This window comes from Hypomesus nipponensis, chromosome 17 (assembly GCF_054491055.1).
Source record: "Hypomesus nipponensis isolate SF chromosome 17, ASM5449105v1, whole genome shotgun sequence".
NCBI lineage: Eukaryota > Metazoa > Chordata > Actinopteri > Osmeriformes > Osmeridae > Hypomesus > Hypomesus nipponensis.
This window is the reverse complement of record NC_140377.1, coordinates 1,149,938-1,173,851: the sequence shown is the minus strand read 5'-3', so window position 1 is coordinate 1,173,851 and position 23,914 is coordinate 1,149,938. Positions and strand designations below refer to the sequence as shown.

The 23,914-nt window shown below is 50.9% G+C and overlaps 2 protein-coding genes and 1 long non-coding RNA gene across 3 annotated transcripts in view; 1 reads left to right on the top strand and 2 right to left on the bottom strand.

The window, feature by feature from the left end:
* Positions 1–700: 700 nt before the first annotated feature.
* Positions 701–9,198, bottom strand: LOC146252856 (ankyrin repeat and fibronectin type-III domain-containing protein 1-like). Its single transcript, XM_084678030.1, has 17 exons — positions 9,025–9,198; positions 8,684–8,954; positions 8,041–8,241; positions 7,745–7,858; positions 7,397–7,494; positions 6,965–7,055; positions 6,760–6,867; positions 6,279–6,378; positions 5,876–6,005; positions 5,645–5,764; positions 4,839–5,060; positions 3,891–4,057; positions 3,475–3,652; positions 3,090–3,252; positions 2,799–2,965; positions 2,493–2,691; positions 701–2,352 (listed from the first exon to the last, which is right to left on the bottom strand). Exons 1-17 carry the CDS (start codon positions 9,181–9,183, stop codon positions 932–934), a joined length of 3,909 nt encoding a protein of 1,302 aa, XP_084534156.1. The 5' UTR covers positions 9,184–9,198; the 3' UTR covers positions 701–931.
* A 294-nt stretch (positions 9,199–9,492) lies between these two features.
* LOC146252855 (uncharacterized) lies at positions 9,493–12,290 on the bottom strand. The gene is made up of 4 exons (XR_014731689.1): positions 12,154–12,290; positions 11,966–12,017; positions 10,443–10,627; positions 9,493–9,612 (listed from the first exon to the last, which is right to left on the bottom strand). It is a non-coding gene; the product is annotated as an uncharacterized LOC146252855 (long non-coding RNA).
* A 927-nt stretch (positions 12,291–13,217) lies between these two features.
* Positions 13,218–23,914, top strand: part of LOC146252854 (meiosis inhibitor protein 1-like) — a 28,457-nt gene continuing 17,760 nt past the window's right edge. The window contains exons 1-19 of the mRNA XM_084676784.1: positions 13,218–13,350; positions 13,463–13,551; positions 13,852–14,016; positions 14,181–14,304; positions 14,725–14,775; positions 15,321–15,394; positions 16,500–16,605; positions 18,470–18,694; positions 18,831–19,009; positions 19,262–19,376; positions 19,532–19,648; positions 19,970–20,069; positions 20,850–20,984; positions 21,537–21,648; positions 21,873–21,964; positions 22,055–22,202; positions 22,302–22,413; positions 22,630–22,690; positions 23,438–23,520. Coding sequence (XP_084532910.1) covers positions 13,873–14,016; positions 14,181–14,304; positions 14,725–14,775; positions 15,321–15,394; positions 16,500–16,605; positions 18,470–18,694; positions 18,831–19,009; positions 19,262–19,376; positions 19,532–19,648; positions 19,970–20,069; positions 20,850–20,984; positions 21,537–21,648; positions 21,873–21,964; positions 22,055–22,202; positions 22,302–22,413; positions 22,630–22,690; positions 23,438–23,520 — 1,978 coding nt within the window. The 5' untranslated portion in view covers positions 13,218–13,350; positions 13,463–13,551; positions 13,852–13,872. The remainder of the gene's footprint in view (positions 13,351–13,462; positions 13,552–13,851; positions 14,017–14,180; positions 14,305–14,724; positions 14,776–15,320; positions 15,395–16,499; positions 16,606–18,469; positions 18,695–18,830; positions 19,010–19,261; positions 19,377–19,531; positions 19,649–19,969; positions 20,070–20,849; positions 20,985–21,536; positions 21,649–21,872; positions 21,965–22,054; positions 22,203–22,301; positions 22,414–22,629; positions 22,691–23,437; positions 23,521–23,914) is intronic.

Sequence of the window (23,914 nt, the reverse complement as noted above, 5' to 3'; positions counted from 1 at the left end):
CTAGAGCCACTCTGACATGCCATAACCAATCGCCAGCGTTCGCCTTTGCCAATTCCTTCACCACTAACTGGAAAATCAAACTGTTCCCAACCCCGTGGGGAGGAGGGCCACAACATCATGGCCGCCAACAAAACTCAGCAAAACTTGTTCTTGCTACAGCTTTAGTTTATAGATATTCGGCAGCGTTGCCACAACGGACCGAATGGCTTCGCTCGCATCTTTCTCCGCCGCCATTACGGAACTACAACATAAATTAGCGCACAACATCAACGCCATCGTTCTCAGCCACTCCCTCTGTTCGCTGATTGGACAGGTAGAAACTCAACCTGAGACATCTGACTTACGTACCTCATTTCCAGACGGAGTACAGAAGCAAAATCAAAATTGAGCGGAAGTACGTAGGAGGCAGAGCCAGGCTAGTGAAGTTCGTAGGAGGGCAGAGCCAAGCTAGTGAAGCCCAGATCTTTTGGTTAATAGCAGTTTGAGAAGAAAGAGACACCTACAGCTGCTTTGCTTGGGTTTCGATCTTTTACACTTACATTCTGAAAAAAGTCTAATATGTTAGGGCAAAAATGATATAGTCATCTAAATTGTATAAACTTTGGATAGAATAATGATCTGTTTACAAAGCTACACATCAGAATAATGATCTGTTTACAGAGCTGCACATTATCAGAATAATGATCTGTTTTCAAAGCTGCACATTTTTTGAATAATTTATTCGGCTTTGTATGCATCCCGTGACATAAAGTAACTTGACATACAAGACACATCTATAACATTAGCTTTTCAGGAACTTGAAATACAATATACATACATGTCGAGTAAACCTTTACGGACATACAGTATACAGGCATAGCATAAACCTCCCAAACTGTTCCTGGAGAGCTTCCTTCCTGCCCCAGTTGAAACTCTGACCTGATTCAACACATCAGGATGGCTTGTGTAAGGAGCAGACCCACTCCACCTTGCTCCTCGCTGGCAGACTGCGCCCTCCCATGGACACGTGTGGTACTGCGGCATCCTCAGCCAGACCCAAGGCTCTGGTGGGTAAAGATGTGACCCTCTCAACACTTAGAGGTCCACCTATAGGCCACCCTATGAGCCCTGTTGTCTTCGGACAAGCTAAGATGTCTGTTGAAGTGAGGCCTGGTTTACAAGCTGTGCTCAAGATGTTGTCGCAGAGGGGAGGAGATACAAGGAGACTCAACGCTCTGTTCGTCCCCAGGGCTGAAGTCTCCAGGGCTGAAGTCTCCAGGGTTGAAGTCTCCAGGGCTGAAGTCCCCAGGGCTGGAGTCTCCAGGGCTGAAGTCTCCAGGGTTGAAGTCTCCAGGGTTGAAGTCTCCAGGGCTGAAGTCTCCAGGGCTGAAGTCTCCAGGGTTGAAGTCTCCAGGGCTGAAGTCTCCAGGGTTGAAGTCTCCAGGGCTGAAGTCTCCAGGGCTGAAGTCTCCAGGGCTGAAGTCTCCAGGGTTGAAGTCTCCAGGGCTGAAGTCTCCAGGGCTGAAGTCTCCAGGGTTGAAGTCTCCAGGGCTGAAGTCTCCAGGGTTGAAGTCTCCAGGGCTGAAGTCTCCAGGGTTGAAGTCTCCAGGGCTGAAGTCTCCAGGGCTGAAGTCTCCAGGGCTGAAGTCTCCAGGGTTGAAGTCTCCAGGGCTGGAGTCTCCAGGCTGAAGAACGTGCTGCTTGTACCAACTGCTAAACGATCCCATCCCTCTCCCACCCCAGAACCAGGCCCAGGTCTCTGTTCCCCTTTAACCCAGGGTTCAGGTCCAGTTCCCTCTTCCTCCACCCAGGGTCCAGGTTCCTGTTCCTCCACCCAGGGTCCAGTTCCCTGTTCCTCCACCCAGGGTCCAGGTTCCTGTTCCTCCACCCAGGGTCCAGGTTCCTGTTCCTCCACCCAGGGTCCAGTTCCCTGTTCCACCACCCAGGGTCCAGGTTCCTGTTCCTCCTTCCCTTGTCCGTTCCCCAGCAGCTCCCCTGGTCCTGTCTCCAGTACGGTCTCTTCTTCTATCAGACTCAACGTGGGGAAGATGTCTGCCAGCACTTGTACTGGCTCGGCCACAAACACATGCAGGCAGCCCATTTCTCCGCAATAGCTTTCCGTCAGGGCCGAGGACTCCTTGGATTGGCCCACCGCTGCCGCTACGTCCATCACGGGCGTGATGAGGTCATCAGCCAATTCCATCCCTGGTTCGACCGCGGTGCTGTAGTCGAGCCGTGATTGGGCGTTGATGTCCACGGGGTAGCCGCCCTTAGCCATGCCCACCAGCTGACTGACGGGGCTGTCGGGGGCGACCAGGAGAGCAGGTGGAACAGGGAGACTGGTGATGTCCACGCTCGCTGCACAAACACTCTCTGGAGGGAGGCAGGGGGAAATACCTCATTCATACAGACTGAACCCACTCCACTGCCCCCCTGCGGCTTTCATTCATGCATCATGGTTTGATAGATACATAGATGGATGGACAGACTCAGACTGGCTGACTGCTAGTTACCTGCGGGGGTGTTCTGGGGGTGTGGGTGGAAGGGCCACTGTCTGCAGGTGAGGCTCTCCTCCTCGGCCGTGTCCGGTCGAGGGGGGGGGTCACCCCCCATGACCAGGCCCAGGGGCACCGCCCCCACCCACTTCCTGGAGCGCACACACTGCAACACGTCCATGATCCAGCGAGAGCCCCGCCATACGGCGTCCAGACCCTGGGGACAGGAGGGGGAGGTGTTAGAGAGGGGAAGGAGGAGAGAGGGTGTGTTAGAGAGGGGAGGGAGGAGAGAGGGCGGAGGCCAGGTGTGTCTGAGCCACTCACCTGTGCCAGCTGAGTGATGTGGGTGAGACGCTCCTTGGCCTCCTGCAGCTCCTTGGGGTCCAGAGCCTCCCGCAAAGCCTGCTGGGAGAGATGCGTGTCCAGGTCCAGACGCACCCAGGCCTGGCAGTAGTGGGACAGGAAGTCACGTTTGTATGTCCAGAAGTGCACTATGGGAAAATAAGGAGTTGATTAAAAAATGGAGGGAAGTTATCATGAAAGGGTATATGAAAAACAACAGCAAGCACACACACACACACACACACACAGACACACAATTATATCAGTACTTACCCAGCTCAAATATCTGCAGAGGCAGAGTGAGACCCGGCTCTTTGGTGCCCACTAGTGGCCAGTAGTTAGAACTGAAGTCTTCGCTGGGAGGCAGCAGCAGGATCATGGACATCTGCTCTCCCATCTGGAGCAGCTCCCTGGTGTACACACCATACTGATAGGCCTGCAGACATAGAGGGGGCGAGCGAGGGAGGGAGGAATGGGAGAGAAATAGAGGGAGGGAGAGAGAGAGGGAGGCAGTGATACAGTACAGTAGAGTTCAGATCAAAGACTAAATAAAAACCAAGAGATTGAATAATCAAGTTGTTATTATTTAAATCTTTCTCCACGCTGTAGATCAAAGCTGAACTGGCTGCAGGTGTGCCAGGCCTGTGATTGTGTTTACCCTGTAGAGGGGGATGTTGAGCTTGGTGAGGAGGAGGGTGACTGCTGTTCTTAGATGCCTCACAAAGTCCCCCAGGACACAGCTGTCAATCAGGCCCTCATCCCCGCCCCCTGGACCACCAAGCACACTCCCATTGGCTGTAGACAGAACGTGGCTCTGTAACCACGCCCATTCTTCTCTAAAGAGAGAGAGAGAAAGAAAGACAGAGAAAGAAAGAGAGAGAGTGAGACTTCAAATACAATTGATCCATGCAATACTTCTAAGATATACACATCCGATGTTTACCGCACACGTGCAGAACACACGTGTACTGGGACTCATGTGTGTCCCTATGACACGAAACAGACCGTACATGTCATGTAACATGTAACATACAATACAGGACAGGCGTGTGCAGTGTGGCGTGTGCAGCGTACCGGGACACGTGTGGGTTGTGTCGTATGCGTGTGTGACACAGCAGGTTGGGGAACCTCTGGGGCACTAGGACCCTGATCTGCTCCACAGAGCTGCACAGCTTCAGGATGCCCACGTACAGGCCCGGCTGGGCCCGCTGCCCGCTACGCCTGTGGTAGCTCAACTTCTCCTGGGGAGGGAGGGAGGGAGGGAGGGAGGGGAATGTTGCTTCATCATTGTTGGACTGAACAATGTTTAGTTATATTAGTTACACACACCCTCACACACAGGGACCCCCCCCCCCCACACACACACACACACACACAGGGACCCCCACACACACACACACACACACAGGGACCCCCCCCCCCCACACACACACACACACACACAGGGACCCACACACACACACACACATACACAGGGACCCCCCCCCCCACACACACACACACACACACAGGGACCCCCCCCCCACACACACACACACAGGGACCCCCCCACACACACACACACACACACAGGGACCCCCCGACACACACACACACACACACACAGGGACCCCCCCACACACACACACACACACAGGGACCCCCCCCCACACACACACACACACAGGGACCCCCCCACACACACACACACACACAGGGACCCCCCACACACACACACACACACACAGGGACCCCCCCACACACACACAGGGACCCCCCCCACACACACACACACACACACAGGGAACCCCCACACACACACACACACACACAGGGACCCCCCCACACACACACACACACACACAGGGACCCCCCCCACACACACACACACACACAGGGACCCCCCCCACACACACACACACACAGGGACCCACACACACACACACACACAGGGACCCCCCCACACACACACACACACACACACAGGGACCCCCCCCCACACACACACACACACACAGGGACCCCCCCCACACACACACACACCTTGAGCTGCTCCGTGAGGGTGTCCATGGCGGAGGGTTCCGGCAGTAAGGGAGTTCTGCAGCGGTTCTTCTCCAGCCGGTCCAGAGGAACCCAGTGGAGAGGGGGCTCCGGGGCCCCTGGGGGGGCAGGACACTCCCTCACCGTCACCAACACCACGTTCCCCTGCCTGTCCTTCAGGGGCTCATAGTACACCTGGCCCAGGTCTGATGTCCCCAGAGAGGACTAGGGGAGGGGGAGGAGGAGGGGGAGAAGGAGGGGGAGGGGGAGGGGGAGGGGAGGGGGAGGGGGAGGGGGAGGGGGAGGAGGAGGGGGAGAAGGAGGGGGACGGGGAGGGGGAGGGGGAGGGGGAGGGGGAGGGGGAGGGGGGAGGGGGAGGGGGAGGAGGAGGGGGAGGAGGAGGGGGAGGAGGAGGGGGGAGAAGGAGGGGGAGCAGGAGGGGGAGGAGGAGGGGGAGAAAGAGGGGGAGGAGGAGGGGGGAGAAGGAGGGGGAGGAGGAGGGGGAGAAGGAGGGGGATGAGGAGGGGGAGGAGGAGGGGGAGGAGGAGGGGGAGAAGGAGGGGGAGGAGGAGGGAGGGGAGCATTAAGAGGGAGAGAGGCAGACAGCGAGAGGTAATTAGAGGGAGAGACACAAAAAAGTCTCTAGAAACGTTTTTTTTTTATTATTCTTTCAACCTTTAAAAACTTTTTTGTCAACCTTTTTTCCAATTTCTTTTTTCAACCTTTAAAAAAACATTATTTTCGAAAAAAAATCTGGTCATTCAGTAACGTACAGTACAAGTTCTACAGCATCAGACAACAGCTCTCACCTGCAGCTGTGTGACAGCCCTCAGGATGTTGTGTCTGTTTTGCAGGAGGGAGGAGGAGGAGGAGAGAGCGGAGGAGAGAGCCTGCTGGAGCCAGGGCACCTGCTGCCATGCACAGGACAACTGGGGACACACAGAGAGGGGAAACAGCTACTTCAACGTAAGCCACAGATATTACACAGGTCACAATGCTATACTTCCTGTATATTTAGCTATATTTGATTGACAGCTGACCTTAGCGAACCAAAGGAAGTCCTGTGTGATAGAGGTGGAGCAACATTGGATCTCCACCAATGGAAGCTGGTCATCTGCAGTGACCAGTACGTTCTCCTTGTGGTAGAACACAGTGGCCAGGTACACACCCCTAACATGCCACCGCACGGAGGAGGAGGAGAGAGGTGAACGACAAAAAGGATTGAAAAAAAGAATGTAATATAGCAAGAAAATGATAGAGCAGAAAGACTTAGAGGAGGGCGAGGGGGTGGTAAATATTCAGGAGAGTAGGTGAGGAGGGAGAGAGGTAGAGAGAGAGAGAAAGAGAGAGACAGCCAGAGAGAGGGAGAGAGAGAGAGGGAGAGAAAGGGAAAGAGAGAGAGGGGTAGATGTGCAGGAGAGGTGAGGAGCTTCTACACCTTACCTCTGAAGGAGACGCACAAACTTGGTGGCTGACTGGAAGAGCTGCTTCAGACTGCGGGATACGGACAGGCGCTTACTGGGGCTGGGGAACCTGGAGCCCTCTGTAGGGCACCAGGGAGAGGGAGGACAGGAGGACAGGAGGGGAGGGGGGAGAGGAGAGGAGGTGAGAGGGAGGACAGGAGGGGAGGAGAGGGAGGACAGGAGGAGAGGAGGGGGAGAGGAGAGCGAGGAGAGAGGGAGGAGAGGAGGTGAGGGGGGAGAGGAGAGGGAGGAGAGAGGGAGGAGAGGAGGGGAGGGGGGAGAGGAGAGAGAGGGAGGAGGTGTTAAGAAGTTAGAGACGTGAGGGGGAAGTACTTTGTTTGAGGAACTGAAACACAGTACTGTACTTACGCAGTATTACATGTAGTGAGTACTGTACCTACGCAGTATTACATGTAGTGAGTACTGTACCTACACAGTATTACATGTAGTGAGTACTGTACCTATGCAGTATCCTCTGTAGTGAGGTTCTCTGGTCTGTTCCAGAAGCTTCCTAACCACAGCTTCCTGGTTCATGCTGTGTGCCTTCACCCCTACACACTCCCTCCAGCCTACACACACACACACACACCATTTTAAATAGTCAAAACAAAAACAACATAAATGACTGACCAGAACACCTCCCTGTAAGCTGTTCCATGTACTCACTGGAGGGGGCAGCACTGAGCGGGCTGGAGGTCTGTGGTGGGCCCCAGCCCTTCACGTTGTAGGCCATCACCCTCACATAGCAGTGCACTCCCTGCCACACACACACACACCACACACACACACACCACACACAGACACCACACACACACCACACACACACACACCACACACCACACACACACACACACCACACACACAAAAGCGAGCTTTAATGGGCTGGCTAAATAGGTCATTAACTATCTCGTCATTAATTAATCCGGCTAAGTGGGGCCGTCCAGACCACCAGGAGTGTAGTGATGTGTAGTGTGTAGTGACCTCAGTGATGCAGAGGCTCCAGAGACGTGAACATGTGTGTGTGTGTGTGTGTGGCCGTGTGTGTGTGTGTTTGTGTGTGTGTGTGTTTGTGTGTGTGTGTTTGTGTGTGTGTCTTACGGCTCTGAGTCCAGTGATATTGTAGGCGGGGCTCTTGGTGTCGGTGACCTGGGCGGAGCCACTGATGCGTCTAAAGCTGGAGGAGGAGCTCCACTCCACTGTGATCATGTGACAGGAACAGGAAGAGAATTGTACCCAACCCAAACCTCTTACAGCATTATATTTAGCTTTACAGTGAACATTTTCAACATTCAGAAAATGTGAAGTGTTTGACCCTTGCTTTTTCATACATTTTTCATGACATTTTATTCATTCAGCAAACACACAAATTGACATGCAAATAGTGCATGGTATTAAAAGGTTCAGTAGGTCAGGGTTTGGATGCTTCCGTACTCCTCTGACACCCACCTCTGTAGCGAGTGATGAGCCCGGTCGTCATGCCAACCGGCTCCTTGATTGTCACGTACAGAGAGGAGGAGCTGGTCACTAGGAGGGACACACTGCTGGGGGGGGCAGGAAGCTCTGGGAGGGAGGGGGAGGAGATGCGGGGGGGGGGGGAGGAGAGAGAGAGAGCATGAATAGAATGGAGTGAGAGAAAGAAAGATATAGAGAGAGAAATGAGAGTGCTGAATAACATTGAGCAAAGGTATGCTGGAAAAGGGCCCTGTATGAAGACCCCTGACCCCTGACCCCTGACCTCTGACCTGTGAGCTGGAAGCTCCGCCTCATCCTGCAGTACAGCTGCTGCCTCAGGGTCCACAGATGGTGCTGTTTCTGGGCGTCGACCTGCACGTGAGGCCCCGCCCCCACTTTGGACGCAAGCTCCTTCTTCTTCTCTTCCGCCTGCCTTCCCGCCAGTGAGACGAGCGCGTCTAACTTCCGCATCCAGTCAGCTGGGCGACTCACTGACGGGAAGGGAGGGGAGAAATGAGGTTTCACACTGCATCTATCACACTGCATCTATCACACTGAATCTATCACACTGCATCTATCACACTGAATCTATCACACTGCATCTATCACACTGCATCTATCACACTGAATCTATCACACTGCATCTATCACACTGCATCTATCACACTCCATCTATCACACTGCATCTATCACACTGCATCTATCACACTGCATCTATCACACTGCATCTATCACACTGCATCTATCACACTGCATCTATCACACTGCATCTATCACACTGCATCTATCACACTCCATCTATCACACTGCATCTATCACACTGCATCTATCACACTGCATCTATCACACTGCATCTATCACACTGCATCTATCACACTCCATCTATCACACTGCATCTAATACGCTCATTCTCTAATTCTCCGTCACACTCACAGACGGGGTTGTGTCGGGCTCCAGCCCTCGTCAGCACGTGCAGCAGAGGGGAATTCTGGGTAAGCACCGCCACATCCAGAGGGACCAGACCCTGTTCATTCACACGGTTCACTCCTCTCTCCCTCTCCCTCTCCCAGTCCTTCTCTTTCTTCTCTCCTCTGTCCCACACCCCTCCTCCTCCTCCTCCTGTGGAGGAGACGCGGTCCCTGGAGAGCAGAGTCTGGACGGCCAGCGTGTCCTCGTGCTCCACTGCCTCCCACAGGCTCTTGTACTGGTGCAGAGGAGGACAACATGAAGACACGGGCGAGGGCGGGGGACAGAGATAAAGAGGGGGAACTTACGGTGGGCGTGGCCCGACATGGGTGTCCGGGCGTGTCCGTTTCCCCGGAGACGGAAGCTCCGCCCCGCAGCCTGACTGACAGGTTCCTGTAGAGCCGCTTGGGAGAGGCCCCTCCCAGGGAACGCCGTCGCTGCAGCGGGGTCGGCACGGAAACAGACATGGTGCCACCCCAGTCTGTAGCAGGACGGAGGGATGAGGAGGGATGAGGAGGGAGGTGGAGGGATAAGGAGGGATGAGGAGGGAGGTGGAGGGATGAGGAGGGATGAGGAGGGATGAGGAGGGAGGTGGAGGGATGAGGAGGGATGAGAAGGGATGAGGAGGGATGAGGAGGGATGAGGAGGGAGGTGGAGGGATGAGGAGGGATGAGGAGGGAGGTGGAGGGATGAGGAGGGAGGTGGAGGGATGAGGAGGGAGGTGGAGGGATAAGGAGGGATGAGGAGGGAGGTGGAGTGAATGACCTCCACCTTGTGGGGGAAAAGTTAGGGAGTGAGAAACAGCCTGAGGTCGAGCAACAAGGAGAAGAGGAGAGGGGAGGTCGAGATGGCATGAAATGTGAAGAGAAAAGGCAGTGAAAAGAGCAATCCAGTGTCTAGATGTGAGAAAGAAAACAACGGAAATGTAATATTATTCACCATGACCCTGATAGCAAATAATACCGTTTTCCTGAACAGTTTCTTTCGGTACATGGATGCAGCCTTGATGGGTTGACCTGTAGAGCGTGTGGGTGGATAAACGACAACAGCAGAAAGGAATAGCCTAGCTGATACAATGTTCCTTTTCTCTCCTCAACCTTTTGTTTGAAAGATGTTTTCACTCTCTCAATTTTCCACCCTCTCTCCTGTCCCCTCCAGGTGAATGGAGGGCTCTCCAGCAGCAAGCTCTCTCTCTATCAGGTTAATTAACCAAAAACAGCAGTCTAGTGAGAGAACTGTCAGAACAGTGGGGTTGATAGTCTATTAGTCAACAGCAATGCTACCTTCACTATCTGAACAGAGCTGATTAGAGATGTAGCAGAGCTGCCTTTACAAATCCAGAGCCATTTATCAGTCTTTATCATGTCTGCCCTTGGTTAGGCATGAATAATCCCAGAGTGATTAACTGTCTCTTTCAGGAGAAGGGGGGGGGGGGGGGGGGGGGTAAAAAGAGAAGAAATATTGCTCTGGAAATAGCTGGGAAAAGCTTTTTTAGTTTTCAGCTGACCGTTCTTCCTTCAGTCTTCTCTTTCTCAGCTTCTTATCTCCCTGTCTCCTTTGAGTTTCAACACTTATATCTAATGCATCTATGATAAAGACTGCTCCAATCCCATCCTTAGTATTCATCCCTCTCTCCTTCTTTCAATCCCCCTGTTTCCTTCTTCTGCTCTGTTTCTCCCCTTCTCTCTCATTCACAAGTACATTTTCTGTCATCTATCTTTCTTACCACTGAGAATAAAGCCTTCTTCTCTCTCCGTCTCTGTCAGTGGGTTCACGTCCCCAGGCCGCACCCCAGAGTGTACGTTTATACTCCCTGTTCTTCTTCATGCCTTGCTTTCTAAAGGGACTTTCGAAATATACCAAATTGTGTACTGTGATCCCTGGCTGGCTTGTCGTGCAGTCTTCACCTGTCTGGGTGTGGAGAGGGAAGGATATATTATCCCTCAAAGGACATTCAGTGAGAAATACTACACTGCGCCTAACTATCTATTATGTGCTTATGCTATGTGTTAGATATTGCAACAACAAATGCAAAAATACACAAAGAAAATGCTGTTGCAGCACACCTACAGCACAGGCAACCCAGTCATCAACACCCCCTTGCTGTGCCCACACCTGGCTGAAATCATCCCTCCTTCATTTGAAAGGATCATTATTCCCTTTCTCCTGACTACATTGTGTTGTCCTGTATAGTGAACCCACCTGCCATTCCTCCAGGGGGGCACTCAAACCTGCAACCTCTTGATATTCAGTCAACTTCTCTAACCACTAAGCTCTACCCACGTCCCTATGAGAACCTCATCTGCCTCTTTGGTCACATCTTTAAACACAAGCAGTGTTTACAGGTCTGAGGGATGTGTGAGCGTGGATCCTGCAGGTGTTTTGGTTACCAGGATTGTTTGTTTTGTAGTACTTCATCTACTGCAGGAAGGGCTGTGAGTGCAGGGTGTTAAGGGATAAGTGACAGACTCTTCCATACGGGTGTTTCTACAGATACAACGAGTAAACACTACTGACACGTACTCTCAGTATAAGCTGCTCTCTAGCTGATAAAACACACACAATGAATTCATTAATGAAATTGAAAATACATTTTGATGAATGCAATGAAAGTTCTGTAAAAGTTATTTTTTTGCATGTCTTCATGGTAGACTGTTGAATGTCAGATGACTCATGAGGTTCTAGGAAGTGAAGCAGAACCATGAACATTTTATAACTGACTTAAAGGATTCCTGAATGACAACCGCCAACCCAAACATGTTGACCAATGTTAGTAGCCTACATGTTAAGCACAGTATTAATATAAAGGTTTCATTCACTTGTCGTGGGCCTACATGAAATGAAAATTCATAACGAGAATACAAATATATTTATTAATAAGGAACAACTTTCTCAGAAGAAACTTCACTAATTGAAGTGTCATTGAGTAAACTGTATGGCATTTCATTATAAATGTTTAGATGTTTACATCGAAAAAGGGGGGGAAAGGATGGGATTAAGTTTGTTTATTCCTACCGTGCGTATTATCTCCAATTTAAACAATCTTGTCTCCAACTGCGTCCTTCTAAGCGTTCAACATTATGGGATAGGCTATGTCCCCCATCCACTAATCACGTATAAAAAAAAAAATTCATAAGTAATCCATTGATCCGTGGAGCGCATCAAGTTCTCATACTTTAGCGATCTTTTGTGAGAAACTAACTTTCACTCATCGAGTTCAGCGCAAGTCCTGCCCGTGAGAAAACTTACCCGTCACTGTGCTCGCGGTAAGCGCGCTCTTCCAGTTCTCCTCTCGTCCACTCTGTTATTTCACAAACCCACATATACTTTGTAAGTACATTAGCCTACCTCTAAACTCAAATTCTGCTCGTTTATACTAAAAAAACTTGATGGCCAAATAATATTAATTAAGTAGCTTATCAGGTTATCCATCTCACCCTATCAGCATCATTCTAGCTAGACTTTCTAAGACTGCCATCTTCCTGTGGATCCATCTTGCGTCTCTTATATGGCAGGCCGATATCCGTATTACCGCTTCACGGTTCTGTCTCTAAGCAACGGAGTCTACAGCTCGTGGACAGGACAGATATTGACATCAGATGCACACAACAGATTGCTAAATTAAAAGGTTACACTATATTTAGACTCAGTGCAGTTCCAACCTGCAAAGAATGTTGCTGAGAAGGTAGCGACATTATTCGCTAAAAACAACTGTCTCTTCTCCCGGTGCACTGAAACTTGTTGCAGCTGCTTGAAGCTAAGACCACAACATGGTCTATGTGTATCGACAGACTTCAAAGAGAGCATTCTGGACGGTGTTAGTCAGAGGAAGTGGTTATAGAAGAAAATGTCATCATATTCACACCTCCACTCTGGCAACAATTAATGCTTAAGGTTTCTTAACTTGTTTAGGATTTGAAAGTAATTTATTTTGCTTTGTTTTATTATACCCTTTACTCTCACTAACACTGGGGCTTCAGTGTGTGTCAAGTCACACATGCTTTGGCTACACACAAAACACTACTATTTACACACAAATCATATATTATAATCATTTAAACGAAGTAGGCCTACGTGTTGCACATCCTGGCCCAGATAAAATGCCACAGGGTAAAGCAGTTCTGAAAACTGAATGTTTCTTTGGCAAAAAAATATGTAAAGGAAGTGCCTGTGTGTATGTTTAAAACTCTGGTATAGGAGAGTGTGTGTGTGTGTGTGTGTGTGTGTTTGTGTGTGTGTGTGTGTGTGTGTGTGTTTGTGTGTGTGTGTGTGTGTGTTTGTGTGTGTGTGTGTGTGTGTGTTTGTGTGTGTGTGTGTTTGTGTGTGTGTGTGTGTTTGTGTGTGTGTTTGCGAGTGTGTGTGTGTGTGTGTTTGCGAGTGTGTGTGAAGCCGATATAGTCTACTCGCCCCCTCACTCCATCATCCGTTCCTTGCACACGTTGTCATGCACAAGTAGTGCATTCTGGCCTTCTTGAACAAATAAAAACGAATCCAATGCAAATAACTCTGCAGTCACATACAAATACTTTGCGTCCCACCCAGCATGCGCGTGGTCACCGAATTTATGCAGTACAGCTGTACAACTGAGCACGAGACCATCTCCCAGTGAGCGGTAATGGAAGATTATGTATGAGGTAACAGACATGTAGGCTCATTTACCTTCAATATAGTCAAATCATATTTTCTGTCACAGTGAAACGACGTTTTTGAAGCATACAGAGATAATTTAACCACTCTTCTTTGTAGATTTATGCAAGCTCCAGTGACGTGACAGGTTGAAGCTTACCGCTAGGCCTCCTAAAGACAGGTTCCGTTTTCTACCAGGAAAGTTTGAGGTGAACCCCAGCTAGCAAACTTTCAACGATTAATGAAAGTATTTTATCTAGACTTTTAATTTGAATGTGCGTGTATGTCATTTGTATCACATATAAGACACAACGTAGATAAATTGGCCGGATTGTTTTGTTTGCATTAAGCTAGGCTGAGAAAGTCTAGCTAGTCAGCTAATTTAGCTAATAGCTAGCGTTAGCTATTACTGCTGAGTGTACGACGTTAGCTGTCGTTCAGTCGTTATTAACTTGCATATAACGTGGCCACATTTACTAAGCAACTAAATTGCAAATTTGTTTGTACAGGTGAAAGGCATACATTGAAAAATGACGAGCTTGGACGTCGTGTATGAGAAAATTCACTTCAGGCACGATCCAAAATGGTCAGGGCGCTTGGGCCCGCCCGACCGGGGCGGAGTGATCCTCTGCGTCGCCTGCGTAATTGAAATGATGGAGAGTTGTGATATTTCGGTATGATAGTTATCTATTTAGCTACCATTACTTATCAATTTAGTTAACCATTAAACAAAATGTTCTATCTTTCCTCCTGTCAAACACGAATAGCTAGCTAGCTAGCTCTATCATTTCTACACATTATTGACGAAATTCCCTTATGATGTTGTTGCCGTCTCTAGTCCGTAAGAAAGTCTGTGGCGCTATCTGGGATCAGCGGAGTCCTGAAGTTCAGCCCGGGAGCGCTACGGGCCCTGCTACAGCAAGACCACCGCGTGTGTCTGCACTTCACGTCGTCTCTACTGGGTGAGAGAGGGACAGGGTCGGCTCCTAGAGGGGGCAGTGCCCCCCCAAATGGAATGCTGTGCCCCCTCAAAAAATAATTTGGTTCAAGTATAAATAAGAAATACTGGCATTGGCTATAAATTAAATATCAAGATGGCTACAATTTCCTGCAGAATATGCAAGTCTGCTCTTATTTTGACTCATACATGCTTTGTAAATGCGTGCCCCCATTGTGAAAAAATGCCCTCCCCATTTAACTTGTTCTGGAGCCGAATCTGGAGAGGGATGCTATCTATGCGCACAGCCGCACAGCTACCACCTGCAATTAAATACTCACATTTGATTCAGTATTTTCTGAAAAGATAGAAGGTACTTATTAGGCTAAAGACACGTGGTTGTTCTTATACAGCGTCTTTATCCAACTGTTCTCCTGCTCCGTAGGAATGCTTCATACTGTTAAGAACCCAGCCACGTTGGAACGGGTTGTTCAAGGTGAATTAGTGTGTGAAAGGAGAGAGAGAGAGAGAGAGAGAGAGAGAGAGATAAAAAAAGGAACACTGAAATGTTGACACTGAAAGCTTGTAGCCGAGGTCTAATGTTCATACTTTCAGTATTTCTCTTTCAGTCTATTGAACTGTGTTACATTGAATGGGACTGTTTTGGTTAGGGTAATGTTGAATTCATGGGCATTCAGGCCTAAGAGGGATGTGCTGATGAGCATGAAAACAGAATGGGTGTTTAGAGAGGGCTGGTGGTCAAAAGCTTTCGGGTGACTGGAATAAAAACCTACTCAGGCAAGGCACTTGAAACACGTTAATGTTAGTGTGCTTGTGGATATGTGAATGGCACATTTTGCTATTTCATAAAATGGAGCCAAGTGAGGTATGACAAATTATACAGCAATAACATTTGTGTGTGTGTGTGGTGTGTGTGGTGTGTGTGTGTGGTGTGTGTGTGTGTGTGTGGTGTGTGTGTGTGGTGTGTGGTGTGTGTGTGTGTGTGTGTGTGTGTGTGGTGTGTGTGTGTGTGTGTGTCAGTGCTGGTTCAGCTGCTCTTGGAGCTGCAGAGTGAGGAGTATGTACGCTACGTCCTGACTGAGATACACACACAGGTGAGACGTCAACAGGTGTGGCACACACACACACACACACACACACACCAGCCGAATCACCCTTTTCCAAAGCAGTCTTTGTGCTCCAGGCTGGTTTTGTCTGGAACTATTGTATTTTGTCATTATTTGAAGACATACCGGTAAGATATATATATTAACCCTAACCCGGTAAGATATCCGTTCAGATAAGACCAACAGAAACACGTTCTCAGACACACACATACAGACACCCTGACCTGAATTGATTCATATAGAGTTGCTGTCTTGCGGGGAGTGGGAAACCCTGTTTCTGTCTCCCTGCCTGCATGTCTGTTGTGGTTTTGTGTGTGAATCTTTTCTTTGTTGCTGGTGAGGATTGAGGAGGTGGTTGCGGAGTCGTGGGCTCGGTAATTAACTGTCTGAAGGAAGGGATCCACAACGTCATCATGTCGGATTAGAAAGACTGTCACTGGGAACATTTATAGTCATCTGAATTGTGTCCTGAAATATTCTCCCTTGTCTTCATTTCATTTACATTATAGTCATTTAGCAGACGCTCTTATCCAGAGTGACTTACAGTAAGTACAGGGACATTTTCCCAGAGGAAAGTAGGGTGAAGTGTCTTGCCCAAGGACACGTCGTCATTTGGCACGACACGGAATTGAACCTGCAACCTCCTGATTAATAGCCCGACTCCCTAACCGCTCAGCCATCTGACCCCCTTCAATCAGTTTTTGTCTTGAAGCTTCCCTATTTGACCTCTCACAACCTACCCCTCATCCTCCACACCTTAATTCTTTCCTTTTGATATCACTTCTTTCATAGCTTTCAATAACACAATTTCTCTGTAACACATCATTAACTAACTTATGTCCTCCATCCCTTCTTCTTACCCTCTCTCTCTCCCTCTTTCACCTTTCCACTTTCCCTCACACTGTTCCTCTTATCCAACCTCCCCCTTCCTTTATTCCCTCCCTCCCTCCCTCCCTCCCTCCCTCCCTCCCTCCCTCCCTCCCTCCCTCCCTCCCTCCCTCCCTCCCTCCCTCCCTCCCTCCCTCCCTCCCTCCCTCCCTCCCTCCCTCCCTCCCTGTCCTCCCTCCCCCCCTGTCCTCCCTCCCTCCTCCAGCTATGTGAGCAGGCTAGTGTGAGAGGCTTCCTGCCCACGTTCACCTTCCTGGGAAAGCTGCTGGATGCTGCTCCCAACCTGCCTCACAGCCTGGCCCAAGAACATGGTGAGACGCAGCACTCTCTTTCTCTCTCTCCCTCTCTCTCCCTCTCTCCCTCTCTCTCCCTCCCTATCTCTCCCTCTCTCTCTCCCGCCTTCCCCACCTTCTTCCTTTGATTTGTTTCCAAGTAAATACATTAATCTTGTGTGAGGGTTTACTTGAGCAGTGTCCTCACCTGGGAATTAAACTGTCCTCACCCATTACCTGTATAGTTACTTATATCCACCTAGAAACTATAAATAAATAAATAGGTGTGTGTGTGTCTCGCCAGTTTTGTGTTGCATGTGGACAATCTATAATCTGAGAGGGCAGGTTTTAGTGTGTCCGTTTGTGTGTGTTTGTGTGCATGTGAGGGTGTGTGTGTGCATGTGTGTGTGTGTACATGGGGGCTGCCAGTATTGTGTGTGTGTTCCCTCCAGGTCCTGGTCACTCAGCAAGGCTGTGCTGGTGTGTTTAGAGTAACGACAGCTAAACAATGACTGAGGCCCAATACACACTGGTGTCACTATCACAAGCCCCCTGTCAGGGGAGAGGGGGAGGGAGAGAGAGAGGGAGAGAGAGAGAGAGAGGTGAGAGAGGGAGAGAGAGAGGGAGAGAGAGAGGGAGAGGTGAGAGAGAGAGGGAGAGAGAGGTGAGAGAGGGGGAGAGAGGTGAGAGAGGGGGAGAGAGAGACAGAGAGAGAGAGAGAGGGGGAGAGAGAGAGGGGGGAGAGAGACAGAGAGAGAGGTGAGAGAGGGGGAGAGAGAGTAAATGGAGGAGACAGAGAGGAGGGAGTAAGAGATGGTTCAGGGAGATTCAAACGAGAGCAACAGAATAATGAACAAGAGAAATGGTTTGGGTTTACGGACTGTTGGGACAGAGAGTGAAATAGAAGGGGACAGTGAAGAGAGAGAGAGGGTTCTAGAACAGTCTCTAAAACCTGCATGTACACAGCAGGAGAGCAGTGAGGATGTGCCTCTGGTCAGAGGTCTGATACCATGCAGGCTCCACCCTCTCTCTGCTCCTTATGATACCATGCAGGCTCCACCCTCTCTCTGCTCCTTATGATACCATGCAGGCTCCACCCTCTCTCTGCTCCTTATGATACCATGCAGGCTCCACCCTCTCTCTGCTCCTTATGATACCATGCAGGCTCCACCCTCTCTCTGCTCCTTATGATACCATGCAGGCTCCACCCTCTCTCTGCTCCTTATGATACCATGCAGGCTCCACCCTCTCTCTGCTCCTTATGATACCATGCAGGCTCCACCCTCTCTCTGCTCCCTGTCTGCTCCTCAGCCAGCCTCTGCTAGGGTTGTCTGCCCTTCAGTTAAGGCCTGCTCCTTACTCCTCCCTCCCCTTTTTACTATCTCTCTCTCTGACGAGCACTTTCTCCCTCTCTAAAACCTTGTGTTATCCACCTCTCCCCCCTCCCTCCCTCCCTTCCGTCTCCCTCTCCCTCCCTCTCTCCTCCTGTTCTCTCACGTCTCCTCTCAGATTTCTGTGTAGTCCTGTGTGTGGAGGCGTCTCCTCCCTCGGAGGAGTTTGATTCGCTCCACAGAGCAGCCGAGCCTCGGCCTCCCCAAGCACTGCCAGGCAGTCTGTGTGAGCTCACTCTGTCCTTACATCTAAATCAAGCACGCCCTGACCAAAGGGAAGCCTGTGTACAGAGTAGTCCTGGTCCTGAGTGTTGTACACTCTGTGTGTGTGTGTTCGGTGAGAGGAGTCGTTTCATGTCTGGTTGTTGCTGCAGATCCTTCTCCGGTTATTGTGCTCTCTTCAACGTGTCTCTCCCTCTCTTCTCCGTCCCTCCTTGCCTCCCCCCCCCTCCTTGCCTCCCCCCCCCCCCCCTTGCCTCCCCCCCCCCCCTTGCCTCCCCCCCCTCCTGCAGGCCCTCTGCTGGAGCGTCTGTGCTCAGCCCTGCTCTACCCAGACGAGGGGCTGAAGACGTCTCTGTTCTACGTGTGGCAGCGTGTGTGCGGCGCTGCTGGGGGTTCTGGGGGCACTTCTTTCGGGGCCCTGTCCCTCCCCGGCCCCCTGAGAGAGCGTCTGTGTATGCAGCTCCTGAAGACCCTGGAGCAGGCCTGCTGCCCACAGCTCACCATCAACTGTCTGGGTGAGACAGCTCACAGCTCTATACAGACGATTTACTGATGGCTAATCAGTGTTTGTACCTGTATCTGTGTGTGTGTGTGTGTGTGTGCTGGTTCAGCACTGACTGACACATGTTTGGATGTGTGTGTGTGTCCCAGGTCTGCTGCTCCAGCTGTTGAAGCTGGGAGAGGTGGTTTCCTTTCTGATGAACAGCAGTTCTGACCCGGACCAGCAGCAGGACCAGCAGCAGGACCAGCATCAGGACCAGCAGCAGGACCAGCAGCAGGACCAGCAGACCAGGACCCCCCAGCTCTCTCTGCCTCTGATACTGAAGAAGGTGTTAGCAGCAGTAGAGCTGATCCTAACCAGAAGCTGTCATGAAATTACCTGATGATTACACAACACGTGTGCTTGTCCGTGTGTGTCTGTGTGTGTCTGTGTGTGTCCCTGTGTGTCCGTGTGTCCCCGTGTGTGTCTGTGTTTGTGTGTCTGTGTGTGTCTGTCTGTGTGTGTCTGTGTGTGTCTGTGTGTGTGTGTGTGTGTGTGTCCGTGTGTGTCTGTGTGTGTGTGTGTCTGTGTGTGTGTGTAGCTGCTGCTGAGTGGGGATGAGGTGTTGCAGGTTGCCAGTGCCCAGTGTATGGTGGCCATCCTGGTTCACTCCCCGACTCAGTACTGTGCCCCTTTCATCCTGGCAGACGTACCTGGTGGGCGACACACACACATTCACACACACACACCCTACTTTGTCCTCCCTGCTCCTCTACTCCTTCCTCCCTCTCATGGCCCTCTCCCCTCCTCCACCTGCCCCTCTACCTGCCCCCTCTCTCCTCCCCCTCTCCTCTCTTCCTCCCTGGTCCAGAGTTCCTGTTTGAGTGTCTGTGTACCACCAGTGAGGCTCTGCTGGGCTCTGTTCACAGCAGTCTGCTGATGCTGACTGAAGATCCGCTCTTCTTCTCCCAGTGTCACTCTGTTTATGGTGAGGCACATCTCTCACACACACACTAACACACACACACTAACACACACACACTAACACACACACACTAACACACACACACTAACACCCCACACTAACACACCCACACACTCTCATACACAGTGTCTGCTGATAGAGGTAAAGGTTGTCGCCACCAGCACAACCAGAAACGATCTCACTCACCTTCTGCTCCACTTCATTCAATCTGTCTCCCTCCCTTCCTCCTTTCTCTCTGTGTGTGTGTGTGTGTCTGTGTGTGTCTGTGTGTGTGTGTGTCTGTGTGTGTGTGTGTGTGTGTGTGTGTGTGTCTGTGTGTGTCAGGTATTGAGTCCCTGCTGTGTAGTGTGAAGCAGGTTCTGAGGATGAGCAGCCTGGAGGTGCAGACACAGGGCTTGCTGCTCCTCACTGAGGTCCTGGAGAGGTGACGTCCACACACACACAATCACTATTGGGTTTATTAACCATGTAAGTTCACACAAACACAGAATTTACTGTGGCAGGAAGGTGCATATAATAAACATATACAAAAATGTGGGACGTTTACAACATCTGGCTCCGCCCCAAGATTGAACAGAGCTGTGATTGGATATTTAGTTGTGTGAAGGCGTTTCCTCAGTGCGTAGACTTGTGTTGTCAATTTAGTGCTAGAGAGACTTTCAGAGAAAAACAAACCAAAAAATAAAGAAATGCTTTTCACAAGCACATAACAAAAAGTTCAATATTATATTGAGAGTTGTGGCATCCCTAATACACACACAGACACACTCACACACACAGACAGACAGACACACACACACACACAGACACAGACACACTCACACACACACACACACACACACACACACACACAGACAGACAGACAGACACACACACAGACACACTCACACACACAGACAGACAGACACACACACACAGACACAGACACACTCACACACACACACACACACACACACACACAGACAGACAGACACACAGACACACTCACACACACACACAGACAGACAGACAGACAGACAGACAGACAGACACACAGACAGACAGACAGACAGACAGACAGACAGACAGACAGACAGATACGCTTCTAGAGGTGTTGTTGGGGCAACACAGGTACTCACACATGTTGCAGTGTCAGCACACACACAGGTACCAACAGAACAGTAGGTCAGCCGTGGCCTGTGTGTGTGTGTGTGTGTGTGAGTAGACAGCCCGTAGGAGTGCGTCTGTTCCCCAGCGGCCCGGCGTTCCTGGCGGTGGCAGAGGTGGTGTTAGGGGGCGTGGCCTCCTCCAGTCTGCAGGTGGCCACTCAGGCAGCACACACTGCCTCCACCCTGCTCAGGTACACACACACACACAGTGACACACACACAGTGACACACACAGTGACACACACAGTGACACACACACAGTGACACACACAGTGACACACACAGTGACACACACACAGTGACACACACAGTGACACACACACAGTGACACACACACAGTGACACACACAGTGACACACACAGTGACACACACACAGTGACACACACAGTGACACACACACAGTGACACACACACACACACACAGTGACACACACACACACACACACACAGTGACACACACAGTGACACACACACAGTGACACACACACACAGTGACACACACACACACACAGTGACACACACAGTGACACACACAGTGACACACACACACAGTGACACACACACAGTGACACACACACACAGTGACACACACACACAGTGACACACACACAGTGACACACACAGTGACACACACACACACAGTGACACACACACACACACACACAGTGACACACACACACAGTGACACACACACAGTGACACACACACACTTACTCCTACTCAGTCCTCTGTGTGTGTGCAGGCTTCAGCACCAGTCCAGCCCGGTGCAGCACCAGGCTGTGCAGAAGCTGGTGGAGGCCATCACAGCCAGGTGTGCTGAGCTGCCCCTACCTTCCTCTCACCGCCCAGGCCCTGTGAGTCTCCTCCTCCCTCTCCTCCTCTCTCTCCTCCTCCTCCCTCTCCTCCTCTTCCCTCTCCTCCTCCTCCCTCTCCTCCTCTCTCTCCTCCTCCCTCTCCTCCTCTTCCCTCTCCTCCTCCCTTTCCCCCTCCCTCACCTCCTCCCTCTCCTCTCTCTCCTCCTCTCTCCTGCTCCTTCTGATCTGTAAGCGTTCTCCTCCCCGCACCTCTGTGTCTCCAGGGGAGTCTGAAGGTCAGTGAGGCCCACAGCCAGGCCTCCGGGGCGGGGGGCTTTCTACTTCAGGCCCTGGTCTGCCTGCAGGCCGCCTGCAGGTAGGCTGCACACAGTAAGAACCTCAACTTACTGTACGTTATGTGTCCTTTTCAGTAGGGTGTGTGTCTGTGTGTGTGTGTGTGTGTCAGGCTTGCGGAGCAGTGTGCGTCAGAGCCCGGGCTGAAGGAGAACGTGTTCACCGCTCCCTCGAGTCAGGGTCAGAGTCAGGACCCGCTCCAGTCTCTGTGTCTGTGTCTTCTGCACAGCTGTGACTCTGTCTGCATCCCCACAGTCATTGTGAGAGCTGCTACTCCACACACACATATAGTACATTTATACTCATAGTATGTTGTGTTGACTTATAGTGTGTGTGTGTGTGTGTGTGTGTGTGTGTAGAAGCAGTGTGAGTGTTCTCCCAGTCCTCAGCTTCTGCAGTACTTCTACCCCATCCTGCTGTCCCAGTTCTCTCTGCTGCCCACGCTCATGCCCCGCTTTGCTGCCAAACTGGGTGAGCTCAGAGTTCTAGAAAGGTTCACTAGGGTCAGAGGTCACAGGGTAAGGTCATTACTACATGAGATAGCACTTGACAATGCAAGAACCTTGTTTACCTTGTCACCCATCACCTCTTCTTCTTACCATTTATTCCCCATTCTTTCCTCCATATCCCTCCTCCTCTTCCTCCTCCTCCCTCTCCTCCTCCTACTCTCGTCCTCCCTCTCTCCAGCCTCGTCTGGTTTCTACAGGCTGGCTCTGGAGCACAAAGCTGTCCTATGTGTAGGAGGCAGGTAACAGAAGAACACACACACACACACACACACACACACACACAGGCTAACAGAGCCTAACAAAGCAGCGAAGCCTGAGATCTCCATTCTTTTACTGTCACTTCTGGCTCCTCCTGGTCGTCAAGCTTCTGTCTCGCTGGTACATCTCTCTCCCTGTGTCTGGTAAATGTATGTGTGGGACTGTGTGTATGTGTGGGACTGTGTGTATGTGTGGGACTGTGTGTATGTGTGGGACTGTGTGTATGTGTGGGACTGTGTGTATGTGTGGGACTGTGTGTATGTGTGGGACTGTGTGTATGTGTGGGACTGTGTGTATGTGTGGGACTGTGTGTATGTGTGGGACTGTGTGTATGTGTGGGACTGTGTGTATGTGTGGGACTGTGTGTATGTGTGGGACTGTGTGTATGTGTGGGACTGTGTGTATGTGTGGGACTGTGTGTATGTGTGGGACTGTGTGTATGTGTGTGTAGGAGTTCTTTTGGTGTGTGAGCTGGAATGAAACTGAATCCCCAGAGCTCTTACCTGAAGTGAGAATGCTGTCTTCAGAACACAACCACTGTTCTGTTCTCTTTCACTTTGACAAGCTCACCCCGTCAAAATCATGATGGTGTTCTGTCCTCTCTCCCCTGCATCTCTCTCTCTCTCTTTCTCTCCCCCATCTCTCTCCCCTTATCTCTCTCTCCCCCCCATCTCTCTCTCTCTCTCTCTCTCTCTCTCTCTCTCTCTCTCTCTCTCTCTCTCTCTCAGGAACTCTTCTCTGAATGTGTCGTGCAGTGTGTTCATTCAGAAGCTCAGTGTGTGTCTGCTGTCCCAGATCTCCCCGCTGCAAGGTACATTACTGACTCACCCAGACACCACACACAGGTACTGACTCTCCCAGACACCACACACAGGTACTGACTCTCCCAGACACCACACACAGGTACTGACTCACCCAGACACCACACACACAGGTACTGACTCACCCAGACACCACACACAGGTACTGACTCACCCAGACACCACACACAGGTACTGACTCTCCCAGACACCACACACAGGTACTGACTCACCCAGACACCACACACAGGTACTGACTCTCCCAGACACCACACACAGGTACTGACTCACCCAGACACCACACACAGGTACTGACTCACCCAGACAGCACACACAGGTACTGACTCACCCAGACACCACACACAGGTACTGACTCACCCAGACACCACACACACAGGTACTGAC